This window comes from Lontra canadensis, unplaced genomic scaffold, assembly GCF_010015895.1.
Source record: "Lontra canadensis isolate GAN:19392208 unplaced genomic scaffold, GSC_riverotter_1.0 scaffold58, whole genome shotgun sequence".
Lineage (NCBI taxonomy): Eukaryota > Metazoa > Chordata > Mammalia > Carnivora > Mustelidae > Lontra > Lontra canadensis.
Window position 1 is genome coordinate 825,226 of NW_022631052.1, and position 15,741 is coordinate 840,966.

At 59.0% G+C, this 15,741-nt stretch overlaps 1 protein-coding gene across 1 annotated transcript; it reads left to right on the forward strand.

Annotated features, from left to right (window-relative positions):
• The first annotated feature begins 811 nt into the window (after positions 1-811).
• RAB35 (RAB35, member RAS oncogene family) lies at positions 812-15,628 on the forward strand. The gene is made up of 6 exons (XM_032876168.1): positions 812-1,048; positions 6,417-6,467; positions 9,001-9,124; positions 13,348-13,472; positions 13,568-13,692; positions 15,056-15,628. Exons 1-6 carry the CDS (start codon positions 997-999, stop codon positions 15,182-15,184), a joined length of 606 nt encoding a protein of 201 aa, XP_032732059.1. The 5' UTR covers positions 812-996; the 3' UTR covers positions 15,185-15,628.
• The last annotated feature ends 113 nt before the right edge of the window (positions 15,629-15,741 follow it).

Here is a 15,741-nt window from a genome sequence, read left to right on the forward strand (position 1 = left end):
GGAAAAAACTGGAGCTGATGATAAACCCAATCCCGCTTAACTGCCGGCGGCAGCCCAGGTCTTCCTAACCACACGCTTTTGAGATGTGACTGTGTAGGCGGTGTGAAATCTAAGCGGAGGGAGCTGCTGCTTCGGGCTGCGGGTGCCGCTCACACCGGCTCGGCGTCAAGGTGGACGGGGCTCTGACTCTGGAACTGCCCTCCCCATGTTACCAAGGAGGCAACTCAGGCTCCACCGGGTCACGGGGCCAGGAGGTGATTCAAAGGCCACACTCCTCTCACGCTCCGCTCCGCAGGCGACTCGTGGCCCTCAATACCGGGCAGCCAGCGTCCACCCGGACGTCCAGTCCGCAGGCCCGGGACCAGCACCCCGGAGGCGGCGTCCGTGCGGAAGGGGGCGGAGTGTCCGGATCCCGGGTCTCGAGAAACCGGGAGCTCGGCGTAAGCCCCGCCTCCAAGGTCACTGCGTGCCGGTCTTTCCGTCTCCGCAGCGCCTGCGGCTCTCGAAGATGCAGGAGCCAGTCCGTCCCGGGCCACGGCCGAGCTTCTCCCGCGCTCTCGGCGTCCTTCAGGGGTCCACAGCAACCCGGCTCGCCGAACCCCCGGGCCGCGCACGGCTGAGGCGACGTTCGCCGACGAGACGCAGGCAAGACTAGCCCGCGCCCGCGCCCGCGGGAGTCCGCCAGGGCGCCTGCGCGGGGCGCGAGCGCGGAGAGGGCGCGGCTGGCCGCGGCTGCGGCTGCGCAAAGGCGGTGTCAAACGCTGCGCCTGCGCGCTGGCGGGGCGGGGCGGGAAGGAGGGAGGTGGCGGCGGCAGCGGCGGCGGCTGCTGAAGAGGAGGAGGAGGAGGAGGAGGGGGAGAAGAGGGAGGTGTTTCTGTCAGTTCCGGCTGTTTGTTCGGGAAGTGGATCCGCCGCTGCCGAAGCAGCCCGGAGGGAGCTGCGGATCGCGAGGCCAACACCGACCCCGCCCGCCCGCGCGTGCTTCCCCCGCCCGCCATGGCCCGGGACTACGACCACCTCTTCAAGCTGCTCATCATCGGCGACAGCGGTGAGGGCCGCGGCGGCCGGACGCGGCGTGGGCCCTGCCGGGCGCGGCCCGCGGGGGCCTCGGGGCGGGCAGGCGGGCGGGGAGGTGCCGGCCCGCGCGGGGCGGGGCTGCCTGGCGGCCGCCGGCCCTAGGGGCGGGTAGAGGGGCTGCGGGCAGCCTCGAGGTGAGGTTGGGGCACCTGGCTTCGGAGCGGAGGGGCTGGACGCATGGGGGTCGGGGCTGGGGCCCCCGGTCCTCTCGCCGCGCCTGCCCCTGCCTCACGTGTGACCTTGGTCAAGTCGCGCGATGCCTGGAGTTGGAGAGACCCGGGTTCGAGTTCTGGGACTACCAGCTTCCTTACTCCGTGACCTTGGGCAAGTTGTTTCGCCTTTGTGAGCCTCAGTTCCCTCATCTGTGAGGTGGGGACTTGCCTTGCTGGGTGGTATGACTGTTAGATGAGATAAAGCTGGGAAAGTGCTTAGCGCCCAGCCTGGCGTAATGTCAGCCCTGGGTAGGTGCTAGCTATTGATGTGATTATTAGTGCCGTTTGTAAGCCTCAGTTTCTTAGTCTGTAAACTAGGGATAATCCCAGAACCTTTCTCATGGGATTACCTTGCACAGGGCCTGGCACATTCCTGCTGAGTTATTACCCGTGTGGTTCTGTCTCCCCATCTGTAAAATGGAGTAATAGTAGCATCTGCCTCTCAGGGCTCAGTGAGTGTTCAGTGAGATAATGCACACATAGTGTTGGCAACAGTGCCTGCACGTAGAGAGTGCTCAGTACGTGTTTGCTGCTACGTACTGTATACTAGATGGGTACTGGAGGTGGGTCAGCCAGTATTGCAAAAGGGCTTTGACCACGTATGCTCTCTGGGAGAGCTCCTAGCTCCATGCAGTGCATCTTCTCCAGGGCCTGGTGCAGTGCCTTGCAACCAGTAGGTGCCTAAAACACATTTGTTGAATGAATGAATGAATGAATCAGTGTTAAGTTCCTAGAAAAGACAGGTTGGTTACTGGGAAAGGGTGGAGGGTTTTAGAGGTGTTTGGAGTGTGGCAGGTAAGCAGGTTTATGGGGTGACCAAGAGGTCAGGGAGGCAGGCCCTAGGAGGTTTATGGGAGCATAGCTGAGGTGCTGGGATTATATGATGGGGAAGAAGGCTTGGGAGCATGCCAGGTTTATAGACCAGACCTGAGTTGAGGGCAGGGGAGTCATATGACTGAAGGCAGAGGCTAGATTGGTGGTGGAGCCCATGGGTTGAAGGAAAGGGGCAGTGGGGGGGAGTAAATCAAAGGAGTTGTGAGACGCTGATGGAGGAGTGCTGGGTGACACTGGGCTATAGCTGGCTGTGGAAGTGAGTGGGTTTTGATCTCACTGTGAAGCTAGATTGGGATGTGGTTGGTGGTTTGGATCCAGTGAAGGATGGCTGAGGTTTCTGTGGTTACTGGTGGAAGGGAGAGGTAAGGGGAAAAGTTAGGGGCCAACGAGGGAGATGCAGAGTAGCTGTGGTCAAGGAAGGAGTTAGATGGGTGGAGGGTGGATTCGTTGTGGTTTGAATGAAAGAAAACTAGATGAGCTGTGTAGACTAACCCTTGGAGATGGAGTCTGGCATTCCTCAGGGTCCCGAGACTTACGCTTTTAAAGGATTTGATTTCAGCCCCGGCCTTTGTTCCCAGGGGCCGACACCAGGGTAATTTCTCTCCCTTTGGAGAGAAAGTAAGCCCACCACGGTCAGGGGTCCTTATCCCTCTAGGGCTTGTGTGTTGATATCCAAAAATGAAAAAGCATAAACTCTGCAAGAGGATGCAGCTTGTTGGCTTTTCTCTGTAAAACCGAGGGGGTGGTTCTGGCCCCCTTCCTCACAGTACGTTTTGCCTGCTGTGTTGATTTTCACTCAGAAGTCAGGTGTGGGAGAAGACTCGCTAAGTTATGTGGCTGGCTCCTAGCTCAGTCCAAGCTTGTAGAAGTACATCAGGTATAGGAGTCAAAGCTGGACCCTTATGAGCCTGGGAGATGGTAGCCTCGGTTCAGACTGAGCATGGCACCTGAGCGAGGAGGAGAGGATGAGGGATGGCCCAGGACTGGCTGCTTACGGGGAGGCTTTCAGGTTTTTCAGATGCTTTTGTGGACACTCTGATCTGGTTCTCACCTGCTCCCTGTGCAGTTTGTCACATAAGGAAACTAAGGCTCAGAGGAGCTGACTGCCCTGCCCGAAGTCACACAGCTCATCACAGGCAAAGCCAAGCGCTAATGCACATCAGTGCGATGCGGGAGCAGCTGGTGTCAGGCCGGGCGGGCCCTCAATGAGTGTTCGCTTCTTTATTACAAAATCTAGAGTTCTTCTTCCCACTCTGTCACATTGTACATGCTTCTGGGATACATTCCCTCAGCTTTTGCAGCTCTTCTTTATGGCCGACGTTCTACACTTTTTCCAACGTTCTTCTGACTTTATAGTACAGAAGTGTAATAGCATTTCGTCTGATCTGTGTGGCCAGCCATCCTCATTCTTAGAACCTGGAGGCTGGAGTGGCCGTCAGAGAACTAGTTAGAGCCTTTCACTTTGCACATGAGTGAGCTGAGGCTCAGAGAGAGGAAGTGACTTGTCTGAGGTTGTACAGTGAGTGGGTGACTGAGCCAGGATTAAAACTGTGAGCGCTTTACTCGAAGGTCTCAGGGACTTCAGCTGTCCAGAACTGAAGCCCAGACGGTGAGGGAACTTTTTGTAGCCCAGAGGAGGAGCAGAGCTGAGGGTGGGGACTTTTGTGGGGGCTTTTTGAGGACCTGAGCATCTGTGTAGGCAGGGAGCAGGGGAGAGTGGTGATGGTTGAGGGGCACGTGCGGTGTTTGCCGAATAAATCTGTCTTCTGCTGCCTGTGCTCTTTGCAGGGTAGAAGGTGATGGGGCTGGACTGGTTGGGTTTCGTGCTCTGTACGGTTCTTGGGAAGCCCTTGTCTTAAGCAGTGCTGAAAGTAGATTGGTACATATTACGTCCTCCCTTCGGCCAGTGCTGTGGGATGAGTGCAAGAGCATGTTTTCCCGAGGAGGCCTCTTCCAGGGATATTTAAGGGAGGTCATTTCTGAGGGTGGGGTTTCTCTTCCTTTCAAAGCGAAGAGCAATGCTGGAGATTGGGGTCAGGCCCAGAGCAGCAGTTACTGTGGTGACCGTAGTGGTGGTTCTGCAGCCTGGTGGTTTTCAGCAGCTCTGCTGAGCACAGGGGTGTGTGCAGGGGACTCGGAGAGACCAAGTTGGAGGGCACACTGCTGTTTCCTTGCTTCTTGCAGAGAGAGCAACTCCCCTTACTTTTATTTATTTTATTTTATTGTTTGAGAGAGAGAGAGCGCGAGCCATCGGTGGGAAGGGAGAGGCAGAAGGAGAGGGAGAGAGAACCCTAAGCAGGCTGCATGCCCTGTGCAGAGCCCGACAGGGGGCTGAGTCCCACCCTGAGATCGTGACCTGAGCCGAAACCAAGAGTCAGACGCTTAACTGACTGAGCCACCCAGGCACACCTTCCACACCTGTTTTAGATATATGGGATTCAGATAAAATTTAATTTTCAAGAAGGATTCTGTTGCCCCTGAAAGTTGAAAACCATTGCTTTGGCTTCGGTGAGCGCCGTGGTCATAGCATCAGACAGCAGAGCCGTCCGGGCGATCGGTGTTTGTTGTTTGGTCCTGAGTTCATTCAGCCGTGCTTTGTCGGTGTCTGCTGAGTGCTGAGCCCGCTTCCAGCACTGCAAATATCCAGGCCAAGGCAGGCAAGATCTGCTTCCTAGAGGAACTCGCAGCTAGTGGCCCAGACGCAGCTTTTAGCTGAGTAAGCAGACCCAGAAGGCTCCAGGAGGAAGCCAAGGAGCCGGCAGGCCTGATGGTGTGTCAGCGCTGGGCAGAGCCCCGTGAGGGACCCAGCCCAGGGCTTGGGCTTTCCTTGGGCTCAGCAGGAAGCCTCACTGAGGCGACAAGGAGGAAGTGGCCCCGAGCAGGAGCACGGCAGGCCCAGGGGCTGAGCAGCAGGTACTGCGGGTGCAGCGCCCATCTGCTCAGAGCCGCACCCCTGTCCTTGGGAAGGGAAGGTTCACTCCAAGAAACAAGTTCTGGGTGTCCCAGGACAGTTCCCAGAAGAGAGCATCAGAGAGAGCTGGCCGGAGAGGATGTCTGGGGTTGGTCAGGTTTCGAGAAGCAACACGGGAGACGGACGGAGGCAGCGTCCTCTCACGTTCTGATGAGCACTTACGGGCTCCTCCGCACCAGTGTACACTTAGCTTGCGGGGGGGGGGGGGGGGGTTGAGACCCTGGTGGAAGCTCTCCTCCTGCCAGCTGTGGCCGCGCTGCCGCTGCGGATCTGACAGGAGGGAGGTGCAGGAGCCCTTTTCGGGTCTTTTGGTTCCACATTCTGAACCAGGTACAGGAAGACTGCCCTGGCAGTGTGTATCAGAGCGCACCCCAGAGCCCTGGCTTCACGTCGCAGCCCCGTGCGTCCCCGCGGAGGCCCCGAAGGCCAGATGCTTAGCTTCCCGCGGCCCGGGTGCCTCTTCAGAGACGGAGTGGGAATTACAGGCGCGTCCAGGGGCCCATCGCACACACAGCTCTGTGGGCTCCGATTCTTTCCTTCTGTGGTTGGTTCACCCAGTCGACCTCAGGCTTGGCAGGGGTAGGGGATGGGATGGGGGAGACAGGGCAGGTGCACAGTCTAGTGCTGCTCGTTTTAAGGTAAAGGGAAGCCAAGCTTATGGGATTCTGCTTGCTCTTGGGACAAGTAGGCTAGGGGTTGCTGTGGTAAGTGAAACGGTCTGAGCACGTGTGAGCTCTTGGGCTGACAAGTGTAAGGTGGACCTCCCCACCCCCACCAATCCAGCTGGCAGTGACATCAGCAGGGGGAGGATGGCTGGCAGTTGGTTTGTGTTGTCTGGGCCTCAGTTTTCTCACCTATAAAATGGCCTCGATAATCTCAAGGGTCCCTTTTAGGTCCACAATTCCTCGTCTCATGCTGCACACAAATTGGGGCTCCACTCAGTGTATGCTTTTCTAGGGACCGTGTGGCTTAGACACACTTGGCTGTTTCAAATGGCTGACCTTCCCCCTGCTTTATTTCTCTCATCTGGTATCTTCCTCTGGGTCTCATCAGCACAGGGCCTGGGCAGAAGCCCCTTTCTCATCTCTCCCCACGGGACTCTGCAGCTTATCTCGCACCAGGACAGAGGGAGAGGTCAGACGTTGAGTGGGAGAGATGGTCTTGGTGTGTGGCCGATCAGGGAGATAAAAAGCAGCATTGAGGTGGGCAACGGGTCTGCTGAGCTTCTAGGAGTCCGCGTTTGGGCGCCATCTCCCTGAAGGACTGGGCTGGAGGGAGCGACGCACGCCCACCCCCCTCATCTCCTGCTTTCTCTCCTGCAGGTGTGGGCAAGAGCAGTTTACTGTTACGTTTTGCAGACAACACTTTCTCAGGTGAGTGTGCCCGTGGGGTGCTGCTGGAGTATTTTGGGTTTGAGATCCCTTTACCTGGCCAGGCCTTTGCCTACTGTCTGTCTGGTTCAAAAAATCCTTTTGTGGACCCATCCCTTTTCCACCCAGAGACCTTGTGCCCCAGCATTTAAGGGAGAAAAAGAAAAGTTGAATATTACTAGTTAGTACATGCCTGGATAAAATGTCAAACAGGTAGACTTACGAGGTGAAGAATGGGAGCCCTTCACCGGCCCCTGCTCTCGTGTCCCGGGAGCTTCTGTCCAGCATGTGTGTGTCTTCCTGGCTTTTTTCCAACTCGGCATGCGGTGGGTTGGCAGCTGGCCTTCGTTCTTCCCCATCTCTAGCAGACCTCTGCTTCTTCCGAATGCCTGTGGGTCTTTGGGCCGCGTGTGCGTGGACCTTCATCCTTCAGCAGCCGTGCTCCCGACGTGTGCGTGCTTTCTGGCTGCTTCTGGTTTAAGTGATGCATTAGGTGGGACGGGTCATATGTTCATCCTTGTGTAGAAGGGGAGTTAATGCTAACGAGGTCAGGGGCTAAAGGCAGTTGAAAATGCTGACTTGTCTTTTAAAGAAGCTGTGCTAAGTGACGCTCCCCCTGAAGCGGTCAAAAGTGCCCCTTGTCAGCTCTGATCAGTGCTGCGTCTTAGTGTTCGTTTTTGCTAATAAGCTAGTGGGCAGAACGTGCTATCCCGGAAGCGTGTGTGTTCCCGATCGCTGGTGAAGCTGGACACGTTTTTGTTTGTTGAATGTCAGATTCATTGCAGAGGTTTCCGGTTGGCTTGGCCTCTCCGATCAAGGACCGAACATGACTCTGTCGTCGGAATGTGTGCGCTGCAGTCGGGCAGCGCGCTGCAATTAGGAAGTGATTACGTGGCGAACACTTCCCTCTTGGTAGAGAGTTGGGTTTGGTCCGACAGCAGCCCTGCGGCACCCCTGGTGTGAAGTCAGGAAGGGTTGTCTGCCCCGTGTGCCCTTGGGCGCCGCTAAGTCTCAGCCCATCTGTGAAGTGGGACCCCTCGGCGTCCCTCCCACGCAGGGTTATTGCGAGGGTTACCCGAGACGCCCGGAGTCCCAGTGCCCGGACTAAGGAATCCCTCCCGCAGTAGCCGCTGGCCGTTGCTGCTGTTCCCTTCAGGGATGGGAACTCCTGGGCCCGGCAGCACCTCAGGGTCTGGAGCGCTGCTCTTCCTCCTCGTGCCCCTCTTGCTCACTCCTGGGAGCTTTCAGCTCTGGTCTCCCGGGCAGGGTCTCCTTCCCATTTCTACCCCCAGCCTCTTAGTGGAGTCCATCATTGGTTCTGGGCCAAAGCGTCACAGCAGCTTCTGCCCATCCCACACCCGAGGGGTGAATTCATCTCGCCCATTTGGGGCTCTGGCAGCTCTTTCCGGGGCTGGCACGCCTCTGCGGCCTTCTCACGCGGGCAGAGTCCGTACCAGGGGTTCCTCCAGCTTGGCACCACCGACACCGGCGCCCTGCGCTTCCCCGGGGCGAGGGCCGCGCGGCGGGTAAGGATATTGGGCAGCAGCCCGGGGCTCCACTGATGAGGTGCTCGGGGCTCTGCCCCCCACCTTCTCCCGGCCTTGGAAATGGTGCCTGTTTTTTCCAGGCCCAAGTGTGGCTTCCTCCCCAAAGCCTTCCTCGATCTCTGCCCCACCCTGAACTTTGACCCCTCCTTTGCGCTCCATATAGTTGGGTGTGTGTGGGTCTTGCCTGCAGCACTGTGTTACACAGTCTGCCCCAAACAGAGCAGGAATGTTGCTGTTTGTAGGCCAGGCGGGCGGGACGCGACAGTGGCTAGATTTTTCTCTTCCACTCCGTCTTTCACAGAGATGCCCGAATGAAGTGTTTCCAGTGCGGTTCGGGCTCTGATTCAGACCCCTCAGTGCCGCGCTGCCACACGCCAGAGAAAGGCCAAGCTCGTGAAAATGGCACAAAGACCCTGAGACCTGGCCTCCAGTCCCCCTGCCTGCCTCCCACTGCGTGCTCCACTGCATGTCACACACGCCCCCCTCCCCCATTGCTGTTTTTGCTTCCGTCTCCTCTGCCTGCAGCAGTGTTTTCCAAAATGCAGGTCGTGACTTGTGTGTGAGGATGGTAATGTTGTGGGTCATTTACAGTGTTGGGAATAGCACAGGAAAGAGAAACCCCAGAGTGTGGCCTGGGTCTCCCAGCACGCTCAGGCCACTGCTGACACATCTGCGCCCACCCATCTCATGAAAGGAGCCTGCCCCTCCCGGTCTCATCCTGGTTCCCGTTCCTTTGTGGGGCTCCTCACTCTGGAAATGGGGTCTTTCTCACTTCATCTCATTGTGTCCTCTCGCCCTCACCTCCACTGAGGGGTCCGTGGGGTGGTGGGCTTTGTCGTCCTTGTTCAGGGCTCTGTCCCCGGGGCCCGGAACGCGCTGGGCACAAAGAGCCAGCAGGGAGTACTGCGGAGAGCGGGGCCCCCTGTGTGGCTGAGGCCGCTTCCGGACGGGGTGCCCTGTGGGCCTGGCTGACGTGTGTGTGTGCGCAGGCAGCTACATCACCACGATCGGAGTGGACTTCAAGATTCGGACCGTGGAGATCAACGGGGAGAAGGTGAAGCTGCAGATCTGGGACACCGCTGGGCAGGAGCGCTTCCGAACCATCACCTCCACGTGAGTCGGGCCGGCCCCCGCCATTCTCTCCCCTCGCCACCTGTCTGTGGACACATGTCGGGTGTCCGGGCTCCCTGAGATGTCACTGGGGCGGGCCCCTGAGCTGTCAGGAGGCAAGCTCCTTGCTGGCCACAGTGGCTGGTGTGGCGTGAGAGGAGGAGGCGACAAGGTGGGCTGCTGTCCACAGGCGGCTGGTGGCTGAGCGCCGTGGCTCTGGGGGCTGGCGGGATAGTACGAGTCCGCCAGCTCACCTACCCTTCAGCTCCTTGGTATATAAAACGGAAGAACAGGGATGTGGCATGGTCAGACACAGTGAGTGACTCGTGTTCGCTGCTAGCTGTGACAGCCACGGTCGGCTGTGCAGCCTCCTGTCACCCGCCCCGACTTGGAGGAGGCTTCTCTTTTTTGAGAGGCCAGGAAGGAGCACTGGTACATAGGAGGCCGTCGGGAGGCCTCCTCTGCCTCCCCTCCTCTGCCTCCCCTTCCTTTACCAGGAACCTGGTTCACCCAGTGGGTTGCCTCCTTTGCTGCTGCAGCACCTTTGTGGTCCTTAGCTGGAAAGAGGGGGACCCAGCAGGAGCCCTGTGGACCTGTGGAGGGGCTCTCGGTTCTTGGGCTGTTAATAGAACAGCCTCCAGGAAGGAGCAGGGCTTTGAAGACGGTTCGGAATTTGTATTTCTGTTCTGCTGTGTGACCTTGGGCAAGTTGCCTCAACTCTCTGTGCTTCAGTTTCCCAGAGGGTTTCTCCTTAGGGTTGGCTTTAATGCCGAGTCCTCTGTGCCAGGTGCTCTGTGCTCGGGCTTCACCCGGACGATCTCGTTGCGCCCGCTGCAGTCGGCACTGTTGCTTTCTGCATTTTACAGATGAGGGACTTCTGAGAGTGGGCCTGGTGTGAGCGCCGGGGCCTGAGCTGGGGCGCCCCCCGGTGTGTGCAGAGAAGGAGCTGCTGTTGGGCCTGCAGTCAGTCGTTGCTTCTTTCATAGGCCTCTCCTTTGCCTCCGCCCGACATTCCTGTGTGACGGGGGTCTCCTGGGAAAGTGTGTGAGTTTTCTGGCCAGAGATCCCTTTCCTCCCTTCGGCCTGGAAAGGGCACAGACCCCAGGCTGCCCGCCCATCTGGAGACTCCTCAGGATCTTGTGTGCATTGGGACGTTGAGGGACGAGAAGCCCTCACGGTGGAGGCGGGGAGTGTCGTGGGGGGACTCTTAGAGGTGCTGCCAGGCAGGGAGAGGGACTAGGCTAGTGGGTGGGCTGCCCGAGCAGGAGGGGCTTCTGGCACTGGGCCAGCGGTGCCGAGCACACGTGCGCCATGGCGGGTGATGCCCTAGACCCCTCTGCCGGTGCAGCTGTGACTACTTGCTGACGATCTGCCCGAGTCCCCTTGTGTCTTAGCAACTGCCAGTAAGGCCTTAAGGAGGGCTGCTGGGTCTGAGGCTCCTTGGGGTAGGATGGATGGCGTGGGCAGCCCAAGCGTCCAGACCTGAACAGGACCACCTGTCTAGGTCGGGAGGTCTGGGCCCCCAGCCCCAGATGTCCTTACTCTGAGCTGGGACTGTCACTGAGGATTTTACTGAGTTTGTTTCACTTAATCCCAAATAAAGAGTCTGTGACTATTTCTATTTTATGCGTGAGAAAATTGAGGCCCAGCGAGGGCACAGTTGAAGTGAGGCCCATTTGATGCCAAAGCTCTTGCCTTCTGGTCCAGTCCACAGCCCTGCTCCCTGCTGGCCCCCACGCCGAGGGACTGGGGCTGAGGCAGATGCCCTGATGTCTCCTGTAGGTTGAAGCCGCTCTGGGAAGTCATGGTGGCCGAGAGTACTGGGCCTGTGGCTGTGAAAAGGGCTTTGGGCAGGGCAGTGGGCTGGGGTGCAGAGAAGCCTGTGGCCACCTTGAGGTCACCTCCTTTTAGGTCAGGGTGGGCAGGGGGTGAACCGCCTCCTCCTTCTGTTGGTGACACTGAGCAGCTCAGCTAGTGGAGGGCAGTGTGTGTGTTTTGGGGTACCCGAGAAGGGGGCAGTGCTGCACAGTGGTGGCTGGGGAGCACGGGCTCAGCCCCCTGCTGCCATCTTGCCGGTCTTGGGGACGCTGAGGAAGCTCCATCCTGTGTCCCCTACTCTGTGCCTCATGAGGCAGGAGGCGCTGCGCACACCATGCCGAGGGGGCACGGAAAGACGACGTCCCGTGAGGGGCGCTGGGGAAGGAGGAGGGAGTCTTGGGGGAGAGTTCAGGAGTTGTTCTCAGGGATTGGGGCAGTCGGGGTGTGGTAGTGTGGCTTTTTCTGATTCAGAGCATTAAAAGAGAAACTAAAACTGCGTCCTGTTAGCCTGACAAGGAGCCCTGTTGTCACCCCGTTTCTTATCTCTCTGAGGCTGGGGTTTGCTGACCCAGAGAAGCATGGCTGGGGTGCACGTCAGGGAGGAGTGAGTAACAAGGTGCTGGATGGTGAGGAAAGGAAGCCCCTTTGATGGCTGGCCCTGGACCAGGAGTCAGACCCAGACACCGTGACTTCAGCAGGTCATTGCACGTGGCCTTGTGGCCTCAGGGGTAAAATGGCGGCCCTCATGACTGTCCCACCAGGTTGCTGCGAAGACTGATAGGGCGGTGGATATAAAGTGTTGGGCGCTGGCTGGGCACAGAGCTGAGCTGAGCTGAGCTGAGCAGGGGTGAGTGGGTGTGATTACTGGTGGCAGTGGTGACAGGAGGCGCAGAAGCACTGGTGTCCCTCTTGTCGGAGCTCTGAGCCCCCGAACTCGTCCTCAGACTGGTTCTCGCTCTCCGATAAAGCCCTTTCAGCATTTCTTGGTTATTTTCAATAGTCTTCAACGCAGGAGAGCTAGGAAGTGTGTTCCTCTGCTCGAACTGCCTTTGCTGGCCGGGGACAGTCGCCTGTCACCCTGGTCCTGGCGCGCATGCCTGCCCAGGTGGGCGATGACCTGGCGCTCCAGCAGCAGCAGGTTTGGAGGGCCTGGCCCCTGCCCGGCTTCACGGTGCGGGCTCCCCGGGGCAGTGACACTGTGTCCCTGGAAGGCCGAGCTGTGGCAGAATGAAGCGCAGGGAGACCCCGCAGGCTCCTGAGGGGGCTGGAGCCCGGGGTGCCGCGCGGCCGCTTCTGTTCGCAGCCCTGGTCTTCGGCTGCGGCCTCGCACGCTGTCCCTTGGTTTCCTTCCGCCTGTGTCAGGGGCCCTGGCTTGTCACTGAAGGAATAGTGGTAATGGTGAAGAGCCACCGTTCCTTGACCGTTGGCTACTCATGACTGGCCCTTGTGGAAACAAGTCATCTCCTTTATTCCTCGCAGCCATCCCAAGAGCAAGTACTCATGTGTCCGTTTTATCGTTGAGGAAGGAGGTGATTGAGGTGCCTGCGCTAACCCTCCCGGGGTTCCACAGCCTTTCAGAGGTGGCACCAGGACAGCCTCTGTCCTGTGACTGGGCCTAGAAAGTGAAGAGTTGGCCAGGGCGCCGACGAGCCGGTCGTGAGGACGCGGCGGCGCGCACAGCCTCGCCGGCTGCATCCTCGCGGAGGCTCTGGTGCAGCGGGAGCCCGGGGGCTGGCGTGTGGGGTCCACGTCCTCCGTCTGTCCCTCTGAACTGTAAATGCTTGGGTTATGGCGTCTGGAGGGGAGCGTTCACGTCCTCCTGCCTTCCAGACCTTCTGGCTGAGCTCAGGCCGGAGGGTCTGCACGGTCGGATGGTGGCACCTCTGGGACAGCTTCTGCCCGGCTGTGCACGCGGTTTCCACGCGCTCGCTGCCACCGGCACGGATGAGCCCTGGGTCAGAAGTGGAGTGAGTGACGCGCTGGCGGGCTTCGCCACTGCTGTGTCTTCTTGGAGTGGCATTTTACTCAGAGGCTTGAAGAGAAAAATTCTTTCAATGTTAAAACAAGCCCAGTGGTAATAGGACATCAAATACAAGTTACTAACTTGCATTTTAAACCTAAAACAAGAACTTCAAAGACGTTTTAAGCTAGTGGCGGACTCGAACAACTTGACTGACCATCTCAGGGCCACTCCCTCTTCCCCGGTGCTTTGGGTGCAAGCGTGAGCACCGGTGCTGCTGAGCGTCCCGGCCGGGGTCGGAGGGAGAGGGGGTGCTGGGTGTCGTGCAGGAGAGCCTGGGCCCCGTCATCGTCTCCCTGAGCGCCATCCGGACGCGGGCAGGCTCGGTCTTCGTGGCGGGGCTACTCTTGTCTAGGCTGAAGCTCTGACACAGATCCTGACCCTGCAGGTATTATCGGGGGACCCACGGGGTCATCGTGGTTTATGACGTCACCAGCGCGGAGTCCTTTGTCAACGTTAAGCGGTGGCTTCATGAAATCAACCAAAACTGTGATGATGTGTGCCGAATATTAGGTGAGGCTGGACCCCCCCCGGGGTGGGGACAGTGGCCTGGAGGGTGACAAGGGGGTACTTCTGCAGGGCTGGGCTGACTGTGCTTTGCCTTGAAGTGGGGAATAAGAACGATGACCCTGAGCGGAAGGTGGTGGAGACAGAAGACGCCTACAAATTCGCAGGGCAGATGGGGATCCAGTTGTTTGAGACCAGCGCCAAGGAGAATGTCAATGTGGAAGAGGTGAGGCCTGGGCCCCGGGGGCGGGGACGGGAGGGAGTGGGCCCCAGCTCTGTCCCGCTGATGCAACCCTCCTCTCTCCAGAGCACGTGGGTGCCTGACAAAACCTCCTAGTAACTGCCGTTTCTGGGGGCCTACTGGATGCCAGGCATCGCGCTAGGCCTTTTGCACGTGTTAGCTTGTGTCTCAACAGTCCTCTGACGTGAGGTTCCAAGTTGAGGTCTGTCCCCCAACTTGTAAGAGGCCGAGTCACACTGAGACGCAGCCCACAACCCAGCCACACAGGGTTCCTGCTCAGTCTTCAGCCTCACTGCCCTCCCCGGCGCCACCTGTTACCCCTGTCCGCTCTCAAGGCTTTTCCTGCGGCCTTGGCCTCCCTGCAGACACCTGGTTGCTTCCCTGTGGCCTCCAGGCTTCAGGTGGGCCCCTGCTGCACATCCCCCAGAGGCTTCTGGGGAGACAGGTCTCCTGTAGAGCCGCTGAGCTTCCGGCCAGGGGCAGCTTCCCTTCTGCTAGGCCTGCTGGGAGGTAGTTGAGAGTCTGTGGGAGAGAAGTGGGACCTTTTGCCACAAGCCTAGCAGGCGTTGCTTGTAGCTTCGGGTGAGTCTTGCCCCACAGTGTGTGGAATCTGGAGACCCAGGGAAGCCTGGATCCCCCACTGTGTCCTGGACATCCAACTGCACGGTGACAGGGAACCCAGGTGCCTCGGAGTCAGGCTGGGATCACAAGACGGGCCTTTCTGTGGGACCTGGGGCAGGGACTTCATCTCTCCAGGTTGCTACCTTGTCCTTCTGTAGATCGGGGTGGGGTGAGAGTCCCTGCCTCCTGGGTTGTGAGCAGTAAGTGAAGCAAATTATGTCAAGTGCTTGATGCCTTTCCTGGCAGAGTGGAGGAGAGGACTGTGGGTTGGCGGGCAGTGGTGGGGGGGAATCCACTGGGTCCTGGCACCACAAGGACGTCTTAGGGTGGGGCCAGGGGAGGGTTCTGGGGGGATGTGCAGTGATGTGGCGTGGAGTGGGCAGGCTCTGCGTTCCTCTGGCCTGTCACCAGAGCAGGATTCCAGGTGGAGAGGTTCTCCGTCTCTTTAGAGGAAAGCCTGGAAAATCCCTGAGATTGATTTCTCCCTAAGACACAGCTCTCGGGGCTTTGATGTTGTTCCTTTTTGGCCTTTAGAATTGACCACCTCCTTCTGGAAAGGGTTTGAGGACCTACGTACAAAAAGCCCTCACGAGTAGAAATAGCAAATGGGGAGTGGGGCCCAGGGTGGTGGCCGAGCCGGCGGGCAGACGCGGCTCCGCGATGGGGCTCTCCACACCGGGCCTCGCCGCCGGGTCCGAGGCCCACGCCGCCTCCTCCTTCCTCACAGATGTTCAGCTGCATCACAGAGCTGGTCCTCCGCGCAAAGAAAGACAACTTAGCCAAACAGCAGCAGCAGCAGCAGAATGACGTGGTGAAGCTCACGAAGAACAGTAAACGGAAGAAGCGCTGCTGCTAATGCCCCCAGCCCACTGCAGAGACTGCGCTGCGGCCGCTCCCCGGCCCGAGGCCCCGCGGGGCTCCTCGGGGACAGTCTCAGTTTCGTGCCGTTATTTAAAGAATTCTTTCCACGTTTTTGTATCGGGAGGCGCCACCGTTGGCACTTCCTCCCCTCCCCCCTTGAGTGCCAAGAAGGTGTTGGATGACCTGCCCTTCCCTTCTGGTGCCCCTGCCCCCTGGCCAAGGCACCTGGGCCCGGCGAGGACGCTGCGGGCCGAGCGGACGGATTCACCACATCTGTACATAATGTATATTGCTTTAACCAGCCGCACCACCCTTGGCCTGCTCCGGCTCCGCCTCCTTAATGCCAGCCTGCTGCAGTAGACCCTCCCGTCCCCGCCCCTCCCCGCCCCACCGGGCGGCCAGCGGCTTCCTGAGGAGACAGGATCCAGTTCTAGCCACGTTTTTTGCCAACCTGGGCCGGTGGAGCGGGTCTTCCGTGTTACTTGTTCTCTCCTCCAGGCCGTCGGCTTCTGTCCCTGGCACATAGGGTCTCCCCTCTCTCTGGAGCCTGTG